At 39.6% G+C, this 13,095-nt stretch overlaps 1 protein-coding gene and 1 non-coding gene across 2 annotated transcripts; one reads left to right on the top strand and one right to left on the bottom strand.

The window, feature by feature from the left end:
- The first annotated feature begins 5,751 nt into the window (after window positions 1-5,751).
- LOC122688865 lies at window positions 5,752-5,856 on the top strand. Its single transcript, XR_006339606.1, has one exon. It is a non-coding gene; the product is annotated as a U6 spliceosomal RNA (small nuclear RNA).
- A 5,524-nt stretch (window positions 5,857-11,380) lies between these two features.
- On the bottom strand, window positions 11,381-11,578 carry LOC122688267 (ubiquitin-like protein 5). The gene has a single exon (XM_043894155.1). The coding sequence runs from the start codon at window positions 11,576-11,578 to the stop codon at window positions 11,381-11,383; it is 198 nt and encodes a 65-aa protein (XP_043750090.1).
- Window positions 11,579-13,095: the final 1,517 nt, after the last annotated feature.

Genomic DNA, 13,095 nt, shown 5'->3' with positions numbered 1-13,095 from the left:
GGACTTCTGTCAGGTCTTGAATTCTGTAAATCTGACTTAGTAGTTCTAACAAGTGGCTATGGAGGTGGTACAAGTCAACACGAAAGATTAAATATCTAGGGATATCTAGGGACTGAAATCCTACCTACTTGGCCTAGAGCCCTGAAACAACATAGACCCAGAGGATCACTTTTTTTCTAGTTGGCACAATGGTGCAGTATCATCTAGCAGTAATCCTGGGGAGAAGCCCTCAGAACTAAAACTTGAGGAATGAATTAAGACTGATCCACTTCATAGGCAATTAAGACACTGATCCAGCTCCATAGGCAAATGCTTCAAACTCACATGTGAGCTGATCATTTTAGGCTCAATCTTTAGCACATAAAACAGAGTTAATTCACATGTGCGGTTCAAGGAGAACTTACTAGGATATTTTCTGAAGCACTCAGTTCTTGCTTGAAGTATGTAGTAAGATGTCCTTTGATGTCTAAATTTGAAGAAACAATAATGCTCTGTAGTAGTCAGGGTTCGCCAGAGAAACAAAACTAGCTGGAAGAAAAATTTGACCTCTTTTGGTAGGATCCTACTGTTTCTGTGGAGAACCTGGACTAACACAGAACATTATTATATTAAGCATTATTGTTTATATAGGCTCCCCAGGTGGCACTTATGGTAAAGAAACCACCTGCCAATGCAGGAGACGTGGAAGATCCCCTGCAGGAGGGCATGGCTACTCACTCTAGTTTTCTTGCCTGAAGAATCCCATGGACAGAGGAGCCTGGAGGGCTGCAGTTCATAGAATCTCAAAAAGTCAGACACAACTAAAACGACTTAGTGCGCGTGTGTGCCTACACACACACACACACACACACACACACACTAACTGACTTATGTGGTTATAGAGACTGTGACACACACACACACACACACACACACTAACTGACTTATGTGGTTATAGAGACTGTGACACACACACACACACACACACACACTAACTGACTTATGTGGTTATAGAGACTGAGAAGTTCCATGAACTGATGTCTTCAAGCTGGAGACTCAGGAAAGCTGATGGTATAGTTGAACTGGATCTGAAGGCCTGAGAATCAAGGAGGCCAATGATATAAATCCCAGTCAGAGAAAATAAGATGGAATGGCCCACCTTAGGAGTGAGACAGGGAGAAAAAAAGTGAATTCTTCCTTTCTCTGACTTTTGTTCTATTCCTCAATGGACTGGGATGGCCACCCACATTGGGGAGGGCAATCTACTTTACTGAGTCCACAGATTCAAATGCTGATCTTGGCAGGGAGGGAGGCCCACTAGGGAGTGGCCTATTTATTATTATAAATAAATAAATATATCTTATATATAATAAATAATTATATATATAATTATGACTGATTCACATTGATGTATGACAGAGACCACTAAAACACTATAAAGCAATTATCCTCCAGTTAAAAAAAAATTTCATCCAGAAACACCTTCACAGACACTAGAAATAATGTTTAATATACATACTCCTGTGCCCAGTCAAGTTGACATATAAAATTAATCATCACGGGCCTTATACTTCAGTAATAGATTATCTTAAGGAAAAAATTATTCTAAATAAATTTGTGTATGGAGATGGCTTAGAGAAATAAATCAGCCATAAATCAGTAGCAGTAACTGTTGAGAAGAGGCAGGAGAAAAACCAGGCCCCCTAACAGTCTCACTTCCATGGTGCATGTGGATTAGTTGCCTATAGGAGTGAGAGGTACCCTCTGTGTCCAGGCTCCCGCCTGACATGTGTTGGCATGTCAATGAGCACATGAGTTGGCCTAGAAGAGAATAGGTCCTTTGTGGGTTCTGTGAGTTAGAGTTTAAATATTTATGAAGAATTTTAGGTGTTCAAAGAACAGATGTTCTACCTTTGAGAATGGTGTGTGTGTGTGCATTTCAAACAGAGAGACAGAGACACAGAGAAAGACAAATAATAAGTTAGTAATAAGTATTTAATCCTGTCTACATTTTTTCTTAGACTGTGGAGTCAGTCATGTTAAGTTATTGGACATCAGAATTAGGTAATTCAGTTCAGTCACTCAGTTGTGTCCAACTCTTTGTGACCCCATGAACCGCAGCAGGCCAGGCCTCCCTGTCCATCACCAACTCCTGGAGTCCACACAAACCCATGTCCATTGAGTCGGTGATGCCATCCAACCATCTCATCCTCTGTTGTCCCCTTCTCCTCCCACCTTCAAACTTCCCCAGCATCAGGGTCCTTTCAAAAGAGTCAGTTCTTCACATCAGGTGGCCAAAGTACTGGTTTCAGCTTCAACATCAGTCCTTCCAATGAACAGCCAGGACTGATCTCCTTTAGGATGGACTGGTTGGATCTCCTTGCAGTCCAAGGGACCCTCAAGAGTCTTCTCCAACACCACAGTTCAAAAGTATCAATTCTTCTGCGCTCAGCTTTCATTATAGTCCAATTCTCACATCCATACATGACCACTGGAAAAACCATAGCCTTGACTAGATGGACCTTTGTTGACAAAGTAGTGTTTCTGCTTTTTAATATGCTGTCTAGGTTGGTCATAACTTTCCTTCCGAGAAGCAAGCATCTTTTAATTTCATGGCTGCAATCACCATCTGCAGTGATTTTGGAGCCCCAAAAAATAAAGTCAGCCATTGTTTCCACTGTTTCCCCATCTATTTGCCATGAAGTGATGGGACCGGATGCCATGATCTTAGTTTTCTGAATGTTGAGCTTTAAGCCAACTTTTTCACTCTCCTTTTTCACTTTCATCAAGAGGCTCTTTAGTTCTTCTTCACTTTCTGCCATAAGGGTGGTGTCATCTGCATATCTGAGGTTATTGATATTTCTCCCGGCAATCTTGATTCCAGCTTGTGCTTCATAATATCTGATAATATCTGGCTGATGATTGCATGAGGAAGAAGGGAATGGGGCAGTAAAAAGAAGTATGAAAGATAATTTCTAAATAAATCCTTCCCTATCCTGCATGCTCCTGTGCAATGTGACTTTGCTACTCATCTCATGTAATCTACTGCTTGATAATTAATATATAAATATCATTTACATTAAAAGAAAATGAATACATATGAATATGAGATCATGTTCCTCTGCTGACTCTAACCCATCTCGGAGTAACTTACTCCTTTTCCAGTTAATATGTCAGATACTGCTAGTTACCTATTCAACATTTATTCTCCTTTCTCTCTTACTTACAGGATCCTGCTACCAGTTAAAAAAGTACTGAGCTTCCCAGGTTCACTTACAGTTAGGAATTATCAATGGTTTGTGAGTTGAAGTTACTTGGCAATGCCTCTAAGAATGCTTAGAAAGAAGTTAGAGGCAACTGGTTCATTTTTTTTCTTTCCCTTTCTTTTTCCTGCCTGGAATATGAACCCAGTGTCTGGAGGTGAAGCAGCAATCTTGCAACCATGAGTCCAGAAGCCACACATTAAGTATGGAGAAACTGGGAAAGAAAAGGAGCCATAAAAAAAAGAATGAAATTTTGCCATTTGAAACAACAAGGATGGACTTGGAGGGCATTATACAAAGTGAAATAAGTCAGGCAGAGAAAGACAAATACTATATGATATCACTTATATGTGGAATATAAAAAATAAAGCAAGGTAGTGAGTATAACAAAAAAGAAGCAGTTAGAGATATAGAGAACAACCTAGTAATGGGGGAGAGGGAAAGGAGAATGGGGAAGACAGAGGTAGGGGATGAAAAAGTACAAACAATTACATATAAAATAAATAAGCTACAAGGATATACTGTACAGCACAGGAATATAGCCAATATTTTATATGACTGTAAATGTAGCATAATCCTTAAAAATTGTTAATCACTATGTTGTACACCTGGAACTTTACTATACATCAACCATGTTTCAACTAAAAAATAAATAAATAAGGAGTCTGAGTTCTTAACTTTTTAAAAGAGTAGCTATAGTAGCCCTTAACTGCCTAGTTATGGATTTCATGGTACAGGAGAAAATCAATCTATTTGGTTAAGCCACTGAAGTCAGTTTTCTGTTATGTGCAGCTGAACACAATCCAAACTGATACATAATTCTGTAGATTTACACCTGAAACTTTTTTGGATTTTGGGCTGTGATTATAGTGGCCTATTCTCTCACAGAATTTACATTAACTTATATCTGTCTTTTTTCCCCTTATCTGCTAGGTATTTCTGCTGGGACCAACCACAAGACAGAAATCATATTAGTAATTTGAACAGGGAAAATTTAATACAAACTATGTTAACCAGTAAAAGGTATCTAACTACTAAAAATGGGAGAGTGTATTCTAAGGGGTCTAGAAGCAGGAACGACAAGAACAGCTGCTATCCTCGGCTGAGGAAGAGTGAACAGTAAGGGAGAATTTAGAGATTTAGAGGAGAGGGCACGGCCGTCACAGGAACGTGCAGCCCACAGTCCACTTGTGGTGAAGAAACTTGCTGGAGGCAGAAGCCACACAAGTGAACCATGAGGATTGCTGAGGTGAACACAACCAGGCCTCTGCTGCAAGCCAATCCACCTGAAGAAGAAAGGAAAGTCCTTCCTCTTGGTCTGGCTCCACAGTGTCTTGCCAGCACCCTCTATTGGCCAAACCTAACATTTGCCAGTTGTCAGAGCAGAAATGCCTAAAGGGTCCAGTTGTAGAACAGAAACAAGGCAAAGAAGCATGGATTTCTAGCTGAGAGTCATAAGTTATTAACTAACAGAGATGGTAAGATTTTTAAGGGCAGGAGTAACATCTAATTCATATTTATGTCTTCTATAGCAGCTAACATAGAGTATTAAACATAGCAGTCACTCAATAAATGTTTGCTCAGTAGTAACTAAGGTACTTGGTATGGTTGAAGTAATTTGCAAAAATTTATTCTTCTAACTAAAATTTTAGGCTGTTGGACAAACTGGAATGAACTCTAGAATTTCTTTTTCTTACTCGTATTGCAAAATTCAAACTTAGAGACCTCGAGGAATATTTTTTTTTTTTTTAATTTGTGTCATGAGTTTGTTCAAATAAACATTCTATGTATGTACCTAAGAAGGATTCTGTATTTATAGTCTTGTGTACCTAAAGAATTCATTAAAAAAAACAAAACAATAAAGCCCTTTATTGACCTGTTCTATGATACAAAGGGGCTGCCCAGGTGGCTCTGTAGTAAAGAATCCACTAGCCATTTCAGGAGATGCAGGAGATGGAGTTTCAATCCCTGGGTCTGGAAGATCCCCTGGAGTACGAAATGGCAGCCCGTTTCAGTATCCTTGCTTGGAGAATCCCATGGACAGAGGAGCCTGGTGGGCTACAGTCCAGGGTGTCACAAAGAGTTGGACACAACTGAGCTTGCCTGGAGAATCCCTTGGACAGAGGAGAATGGAGGGTTATAGTCCTTAGGGTAGCAAAGAGTAAGAAACGACTGATGTGACTGAACGTGCGTACGTGCATGCGTGACTGACTGAGCACGCGCAGCACACGTGATACAATAGAATGTTGGCAGACGTGGGACACGAGCAGAAGCAGAATAGGCCCTGGGCTGGCTTGTGAGGCCGGCAAGGTCTGTCGGTGGTTAGTCTTTGACTATTTTTCTCAAAGACTCTGCTCTGTCAGTGGGCAACTGACTCTCTCTGCCCGCACCTTGTACTTGCTTGGTATCTCCTAGCTATGTTAGGCTCTCCATGGCAACAGCTACTGATGCTATCTCTTTCCAGGTATTTCCGCTTCTGAGCTCTTACCCATGTAAAATCTAACTTATTGCTTGCTTCAGCAGTGCATATACCAAAATTGTAATGATACAGAGAAAACTAGCATGGCACCTGTGCAAGGGTGACACTCAAATCCATCATGTATTCCATATTTTTATAGTCTGCTACTATTAACCTCACAAGTGGAGAAGGAATGTGAATGCATCTAAGAAGGGGAGAGAATTACAAATACATTTCCTCCTATGTTTTAAAAGTAGAAGGTTCAAAAATGGTTCCCAATATGAGAAGGAATGGATTGAAGGGAACAGGAATAGATGCTAACCCTCTTTGAATATACTTTACTTTCTGGATTTGGGTTTGGAACCATGCAACTCATTTAAAAAAGTGAAAAAAAAATTAAATCCCCTATAAATTGAAACAAACGAATTCCACCGTTTCTAGTTGGTAGCATAACCACAATTTACTCTTTGTAGGTACAAAGAGTCCAGAAATGGACAAAAAGAACAAACAACTCCTTGATCATCAGCTTCATGCTCCCTGGCCTCTTTGCTGTTCCTCCAGCACCCCAACCATACTGCCCGATAGAACCGCATGTTTTGCTCCTTTAGTTTGCAACACCTTATGTTTACTTGGCTTAACCTCCACTTCATTCAAGTTTTTCCTCAAGTCACATCTTAAGTGTGGCTTTCCTGGATCCTTTACCTAATTTTATATTTCTCCATGGCTGTTATTGCTACCTTGGCATCATTTATGGCCTGTTTGTTTGTATCTCACATTAGACTCTAACTTCTTAAAGAGATGGGAATACCAGACCACCTGACCTGCCTCCTGAGAAATCTGTATGCAGGTCAAGAAGCAACAGTTAGAACTGGACATGGAACAACAGACTGGTTCCAAACCAGTAAAGGAGTACGTCAAGGTTGTATATTGTTACCCTGCTTACTTAACTTATATGCAGAGTACATCATGAGAAATGCTGGGCTGGATGAAGCACAAGCTGGAATCAAGATTGCTGGGAGAAATATCAATAACCTCAGATATGCAGATGACACCACCCTTATGGCAGAAAGTGAAGAAGAACTAAAGAGCCTCTTGATGAAAGTGAAAAAGGAGAGTGAAAAAGTTGGCTTAAAGCTCAACATTTAGAAAACTAAGATCATGGCATCCGGTCCCATCACTTCATGGCAAATGGATGGGGAAACAATGGAAACAGTGAAAGATTTTATTTATTGGGGCTCCAAAATCACTGCAGATGGTGATTGCAGCCATAAAATTAAAAGATGCTTGCTCCTTGGAAGAAAAGCTATGACCAACCTAGATAGCATATTAAAAAGCAGAGACATTACTTTGCCAGCAAAGGTCCATCTAGTCAAAGCTATGGTTTTTCCAGTAGTCATGTATGGATATAAGAGTTGGATCATGAAGAAAGCTGAGCTCTGAAGAATCGACACTTTCGAACTCTGGTATTGGAGAAGACTCTTGAGAGTCCCTTGGACTGCAAGGAGATCCAACCAGTCCATCCTAAAGGAGATCAGTCCTGGCTGTTCATTGGAAGGACTGATGTTGAAGCTGAAACTCCAGTACTTTGGCCGCCTGATGCGAAGTACTGACTCTTTTGAAAGGACCCTGATGCTGGGAAAGATTGAAGGTGGGAGGAGAAGGGGACGACAGAGGATGAGATGGTTGGATGGCATCACCGACTCAATGGTCTTGAGTTTGAGTAAACTCCGGGAGTTGGTGATGGACAGGGAGACCTGGTGTGCTGCAGTCCATGGGGTCACAGAGAGTCGGACACGACTGAGTGATTGAACTGAACTGATATGAGAGCAGGGACTTTGTTTTGTTTATTGCTATATCTACATAGCCTAGAACTTGCTTGACCTATTATAGGCACTCACCACATTTTTAAGCAATGAGGTTGGAGAAGGAAAGGAGAAACTGTTAAATTTTCTTCACATGTGCATGCTTACCTCTGCATTATTTGATATGTTACCATAAGCATGAACTTCAACAGTTAAAAAAGCAATATGTTAGGAAAGTTTTAATTTATGGTAACTGATAAATGTATTATATTATCCCCTCTGTGGCAGCTGCATTAATGAAACCAAAGGGAAGCATTATTAAATGTTGAATTTCAGTTGTTGGTGATGGGCTTGGGTGTACTTTTAGGCAGTAGCCCCATCCAATACATTTCAAATTATATTCAAACTCTAATCTATTCATGATAAGGTTATTCCTGTTTTAAAGCATCATGTATGTGTGGATGTGGGTGTGTACACCTTCTTATCTATATATTGGCTGGAGTTTCTTGTATTCTTTTATGTGATAGGAAGGTATACTGTCAGTTTCAGCTATATGTGTGTGTATATACATTTAAACACACACACACACACACACACACACACGCATGCCATGCCATGTGGTTTGTGGGATCTCAGTTCTCCAGCCAAGGATTGAACCTGGGCCATGGAAGTGAAAGCACTGAATCCTAACCACTTGACCACCAGGCAACTCTCATATTACTCTACTTTTATTTAGTTTTTCACATTTTTTGTCCTTCAGATTCATGTGTCAATCATTCATTCAACAAGCATTTTATTTATTTTATATAATTGTGAGTCTGCTTTCTAAAAGGATTTTCTTTGCTGAGAATTCTAGAATAAAATATGTGGTAATTAAGGTAAAATTAAAAGCCTTTTTTTTCCTGGCCCCCTACTACTTTGCTATTGAAATCCTCTGGTCTTCTATAGGTTTTTGTGCTACTCTCTCAATTCATCCCACCCTTGTAACTTTGGCGACTTTACCTGGCAAGGCACAGGGGGACCTCTGAGCTTTCAGTTACCTCTTATATATATCAACAAAATACATGCTATGCAAATTCAGCTGAAGGTCAAAAACAAAACAAATGGGGGGGGCAGACTAAGTGCACTGGTAAGAATTAGGACCAAGTTTTATTAACTGTCTCTATTTGCTATCGTTGCTCCATGATTATCTAGACAAATAGTATTTCCCTTGAGATCTGATACTTCCTTCCCACATTACACTTCTCTTGCCTTGGAGTTTTTATTTAATTTGGACCTCTAACCTGCCAGAATAGTAACCCTTTTGGCTTACTCATCCCATTCTTCAACATCTAGCCAATTTTCTCTTAAAAACCATCAGGAAAAGAATCCCACCAAAATTGTCTTTCTAAAATGATATAAGTAATGCATAACTATAGGCTTATAAATAATCTTAGCAATATAAGATTATAGCCAGCAAAATCATAACTGTTGTATATCCTCCTCTCCAATATTGGTTTCCTCCTTAAAAATAAAAATTACTAACAGTACAGTGTGTACCTTTCTGGGCTTTCTTGGTTCCTCAGATGGAAAAGAATCTGCCTGCAATGTAGGAGACCCAGGTTCCAGCCCTGGGTGGGGAAGATCCCCTGGAGAAGGGCATAGCTCCCAGTATTCTTGCCTGGGTAATTCCATGGACAGAGGAGGTTGGTCGGCTATAGTCCATGGAGTTGCAAACTTTCACTGTATTTTTACATGGAAAAAATTGGACATGACTGAGCATCTGAGCATATGGAAATATTGATATATATGAATAGAATTTTTAATTTTCTTAAAAATTTATCTTATTTTCAATGAATAGTGCTGGGAAAATTGGATATTTGCATGTGAAATACTGCAAATGTTACCTTATACCATATATAAAAATTAACTCAAAATGAATCAAAGACCTAAATGTAAGATCTGAAACTATAAAACCCTTAGAAAATATAGGGTAAAAATCTCCATGACAATGGATTTTATGATGATTTCTTGGATATGAAACCAAAAGCCAGGCAACAAAAGAAAAAGATGGATAAATCGGGCTTCATCAAAATTAAAAATTGTATGCATCAAAGGACATTATCTAGAGAGTGAAAGGACAACCCACATAATGGAAGAAAATATTAAAAATCATATCTCTGATAAGGTATTAATATTCAGAATATGTAAAGAACTCCTACAACTAAACAACAAACCCCTCAAACAACCTAATCTAAATATGAAAAAAGGAATTCAATAGGTGTTTTGCCAAACAAGATATACAAATGGCCAATAGGCACATAAAAAGATATACAACATCACTCGTCATTAGCGAAATGCAAGTCAAAACCACAATAAGATACCATTTCATACCAATAAGAGAGACTATGATCCAAAAAAATGAACAATAACAATTGTTGGTTAGGATGCGGACACACTGGAATCCTGGAGCAGTGATCATTGGAATGTAAAATGGTGTAGCTGCTGTTGAAGACAATGTGATGTCTCTTCTAAAAAGCTAAATAAAGAGTTACCATATGCTCCACAATTCCACTTCTAAGTATATACTCAAAATAATTGAAAGCAGGGGCTCAGATACTTGTACATCTGTTTATAGCAGCATTATTCAGCATATTCCAAAAGGTGGAAATAATACAAATGTCCATCAACAAATGAATGGATAAGCAAAGTGTGGTATATACATACAATGGGATATGTATGCTGGAGAAGGTGTGGAGAAAAGGGAATCCTCCTATACTGTTGGTGGGAATGTAAGTTGGTGCAGCCACTATGAGAAACAGTATGAAGTTTCCTTAAATGCTAAGGAATATAGAGTTACCTATGATCTAGGAACCCCACTCCTGGGCATCTCTCTGAAGAAAGCTCTAAATCAAAAAGATGTATGTACCTCAGTGTTCATAGCAGCACTATTTACAATAGCCAAGACATGGAAGCAACCTAAGTGTCTATCGACAGATGAATGGATAAAGAAGATATGCCTTCTTTATCCATTCATAAATGGAATATTACAACAGAATAATACTCAGTCATAATAAAGGATGAAATATTTCTATTTGCAACAACATGGATGGACCTAGAGATTATCATACTAAATGAAATCAAGTCGGACAGAGAAAAACAAGTATCATGTGATATCATGTATATGTGGAATCCAAAAAAAAAAAAGTGATACTAGTAAACTTATGTACGAAACAGAAACTGAGTCATAGAAAACAAACTTAAATGGGGAAAGGGAGTATTGCTGTTCTGTTGCTAAGTCATATCTGACCCTTTGCAACCCCATGGACTGCAGTATGCCAGGCTCCTCTGTCCTCCACTATCTCCTGGAGTTTGCTCAAATTCATGTCCATTGAGTCAGTGATGTTATTAAACCATCTCATCCTCTGCCGCCCCTGTTCTCCTTTTGTCTTCAATCTTTCCCAGCATCAGGGGCTTTTTCAATGAGTCAGCTCTTCGTATCAGGTGGCCAAAGTAGTGAAGCTTCGGGTTCAGCATCAGTCCTTTCAATGAATATTCAGGGTTGATTTCCTATAGGATTGACTGGTTTGATCTCCATACAGTCCAAGGAGCTCTCGGGAGTCTTCTCCAGCACCACAGCACGAAAGCATCAATTCTTTGGCACTCAGCCTTCTTTCTGGTACAACTCTCACAGCTGAACATGACTATTAGAAAAACCATATCTTTGACTATATGGACCTGTGTTGGCAAAGTGATGTCTCTCTCTCTCTCTTTTTTTTTGCAGTCCCTAAGTTTTTATTAACATGAGTTTCCAAAAAACAAGCATCGATATTAGTGTGGGAGGAGAGGGAAGGGGAGGGAGAAGGAAGTCTGCTCTACTGGTAATAAAGTGCCAAGATTCATCCATCATGGATTTCATAGTCCCCCGGAGAAACCTGGTCCTTAAAAATCGTGTACCACTTCTTCAAACCAATCTTGTTCCAATGGGTGCCAGTTTGGGCTGTGATCAGCTTTTTAAGGTCCCCAGTGGTGTCATCAATATTGCATGTAACATGAACCTTCTTTCCCAGATGTTCATTGCAAACAACTTCAATCATCCTGGCTGGAGCTTAAATTGCTTAGAACTGACTGACACCACAACCTCCTCACTCGAGTTGATGTTTCTGCTTTTTAATACGCTATCTAGGTTTGTCATGGTTTTCCTTTCAAGGAGGAAGCGTCTTTTAATTTTGCGGGTGCAGGCACCATCTGCAGTAATTCTGGAGCCCAAGAAAATAAAATCTGTCACTGTTTCCTCTTTCCCCCCTTCTACTTGCCATGAAGTAATGGGACTGGATGCCATGATCTTAGCTTTTTGAATGCTGGGTTTCAAGCTAGCTTTTTCACTCTCCTCTTTCACACTCATCAAGAGGCTCTTTAGTTTTTCTTCACTTTCTGCCATTAGAGTGGTATCATCTGCATATCAAAGGTTGTTGATACTTTTCCCAGCAATCTTGATTTCAATCACAAGCAAGCTTGGGATTCATCCAGACTGGCATTTCACATGATATACTCATGAGTACATCATGTGAAATGCAGGGTGTCAGTATACAACCTTGTGGTACTCCTTTCCCAATTTTGAACCAGTCCATTGTTCCATGTCTGGTTCTAACTGTTGCTTCTTGACTGCATATAGGTTTCTCAGGAGATAGGTAAAGTCGTCTGGTATTCCCATTTTCCAGTCTGTTGTGATGCACATAGTCAAAGACTTTCACGTAGTCAGTGGAGTAGAAGTGTTTTTTTCTGGAACTTGCTTGCTTTCTCCATGATCCAAGGAATGTTGGCAATTTGATCTCTGGTTCCTCTGTCTCTTTGAAACCCAGCTTGAAGATCTGGAAGTTCTCAGTTCATGTACTACTGAAACCTCGCTTGAAGGATTTTGAGCATAACCTTGCTAGCATGTGAAAAGAGTACAACTCTACAGTAGTTTGAACATTCTTTGGCATTGCCCTTCTTGGGATTGGAATGAAAATTGACATTTTCCAATTCTGTGGCCACTGCTGAGTTTTCCAAATTTGCTGACATATGGAGTGCAACACTCAAACAGCATCATTTCTGGATTTGAACTAGCTCAAATCCACTAGTTTTGTTCATAGTAACGCTTCCTAAGGCTCACTTGAATTCGCATTCCATGATGTCTAGCTCTAGGTGAGTAACTACATCATTGTGGTTATATGGGTCATTAAGACTTTCTTGTACAGTTCTTCTGTGTATTCTTGCCATCTCTTCTTAATATCTTCTGCTATTAGGTCCTCACTGTTTCTGTTCTTATTGTGCCCATCCTTGCATGAAATGTTCCCTTGATATCTCCAATTTTCTTGAAGAGATATCTCGTCTTTCCCATTCTATTGTCTTCCTCTATTTCTTTGCATTGTTCATTTTAGAAGACCTTCATATCTTTCCCTGCTATTCTCTGGACCTCTGCATTCAGTTAGGTATATCTTTCCCTTTCTCCCTCGCCTTTCACCTCTCTTCTTTCCTCAGCAGTTTGTAAAGCCTCCTTAGACAACCATTTTGCCTGCTTGCATTTCTTTTTCTTTGGGATGGTTTTGGTCACTGCCTCCTGGACAATGCT

This window comes from Cervus elaphus, chromosome 33 (genome assembly GCF_910594005.1).
Source record: "Cervus elaphus chromosome 33, mCerEla1.1, whole genome shotgun sequence".
Lineage (NCBI taxonomy): Eukaryota > Metazoa > Chordata > Mammalia > Artiodactyla > Cervidae > Cervus > Cervus elaphus.
The sequence above is the reverse complement of the archived record's forward strand: the minus strand, read 5'-3'. Positions and strand labels throughout refer to the sequence as shown.

Bases quoted from the DNA above. Each gene is read 5' to 3' on its own strand.
- LOC122688267 (XM_043894155.1), bottom strand. From the start codon at position 11,578: ATGATTGAAGTTGTTTGCAATGAACATCTGGGAAAGAAGGTTCATGTT.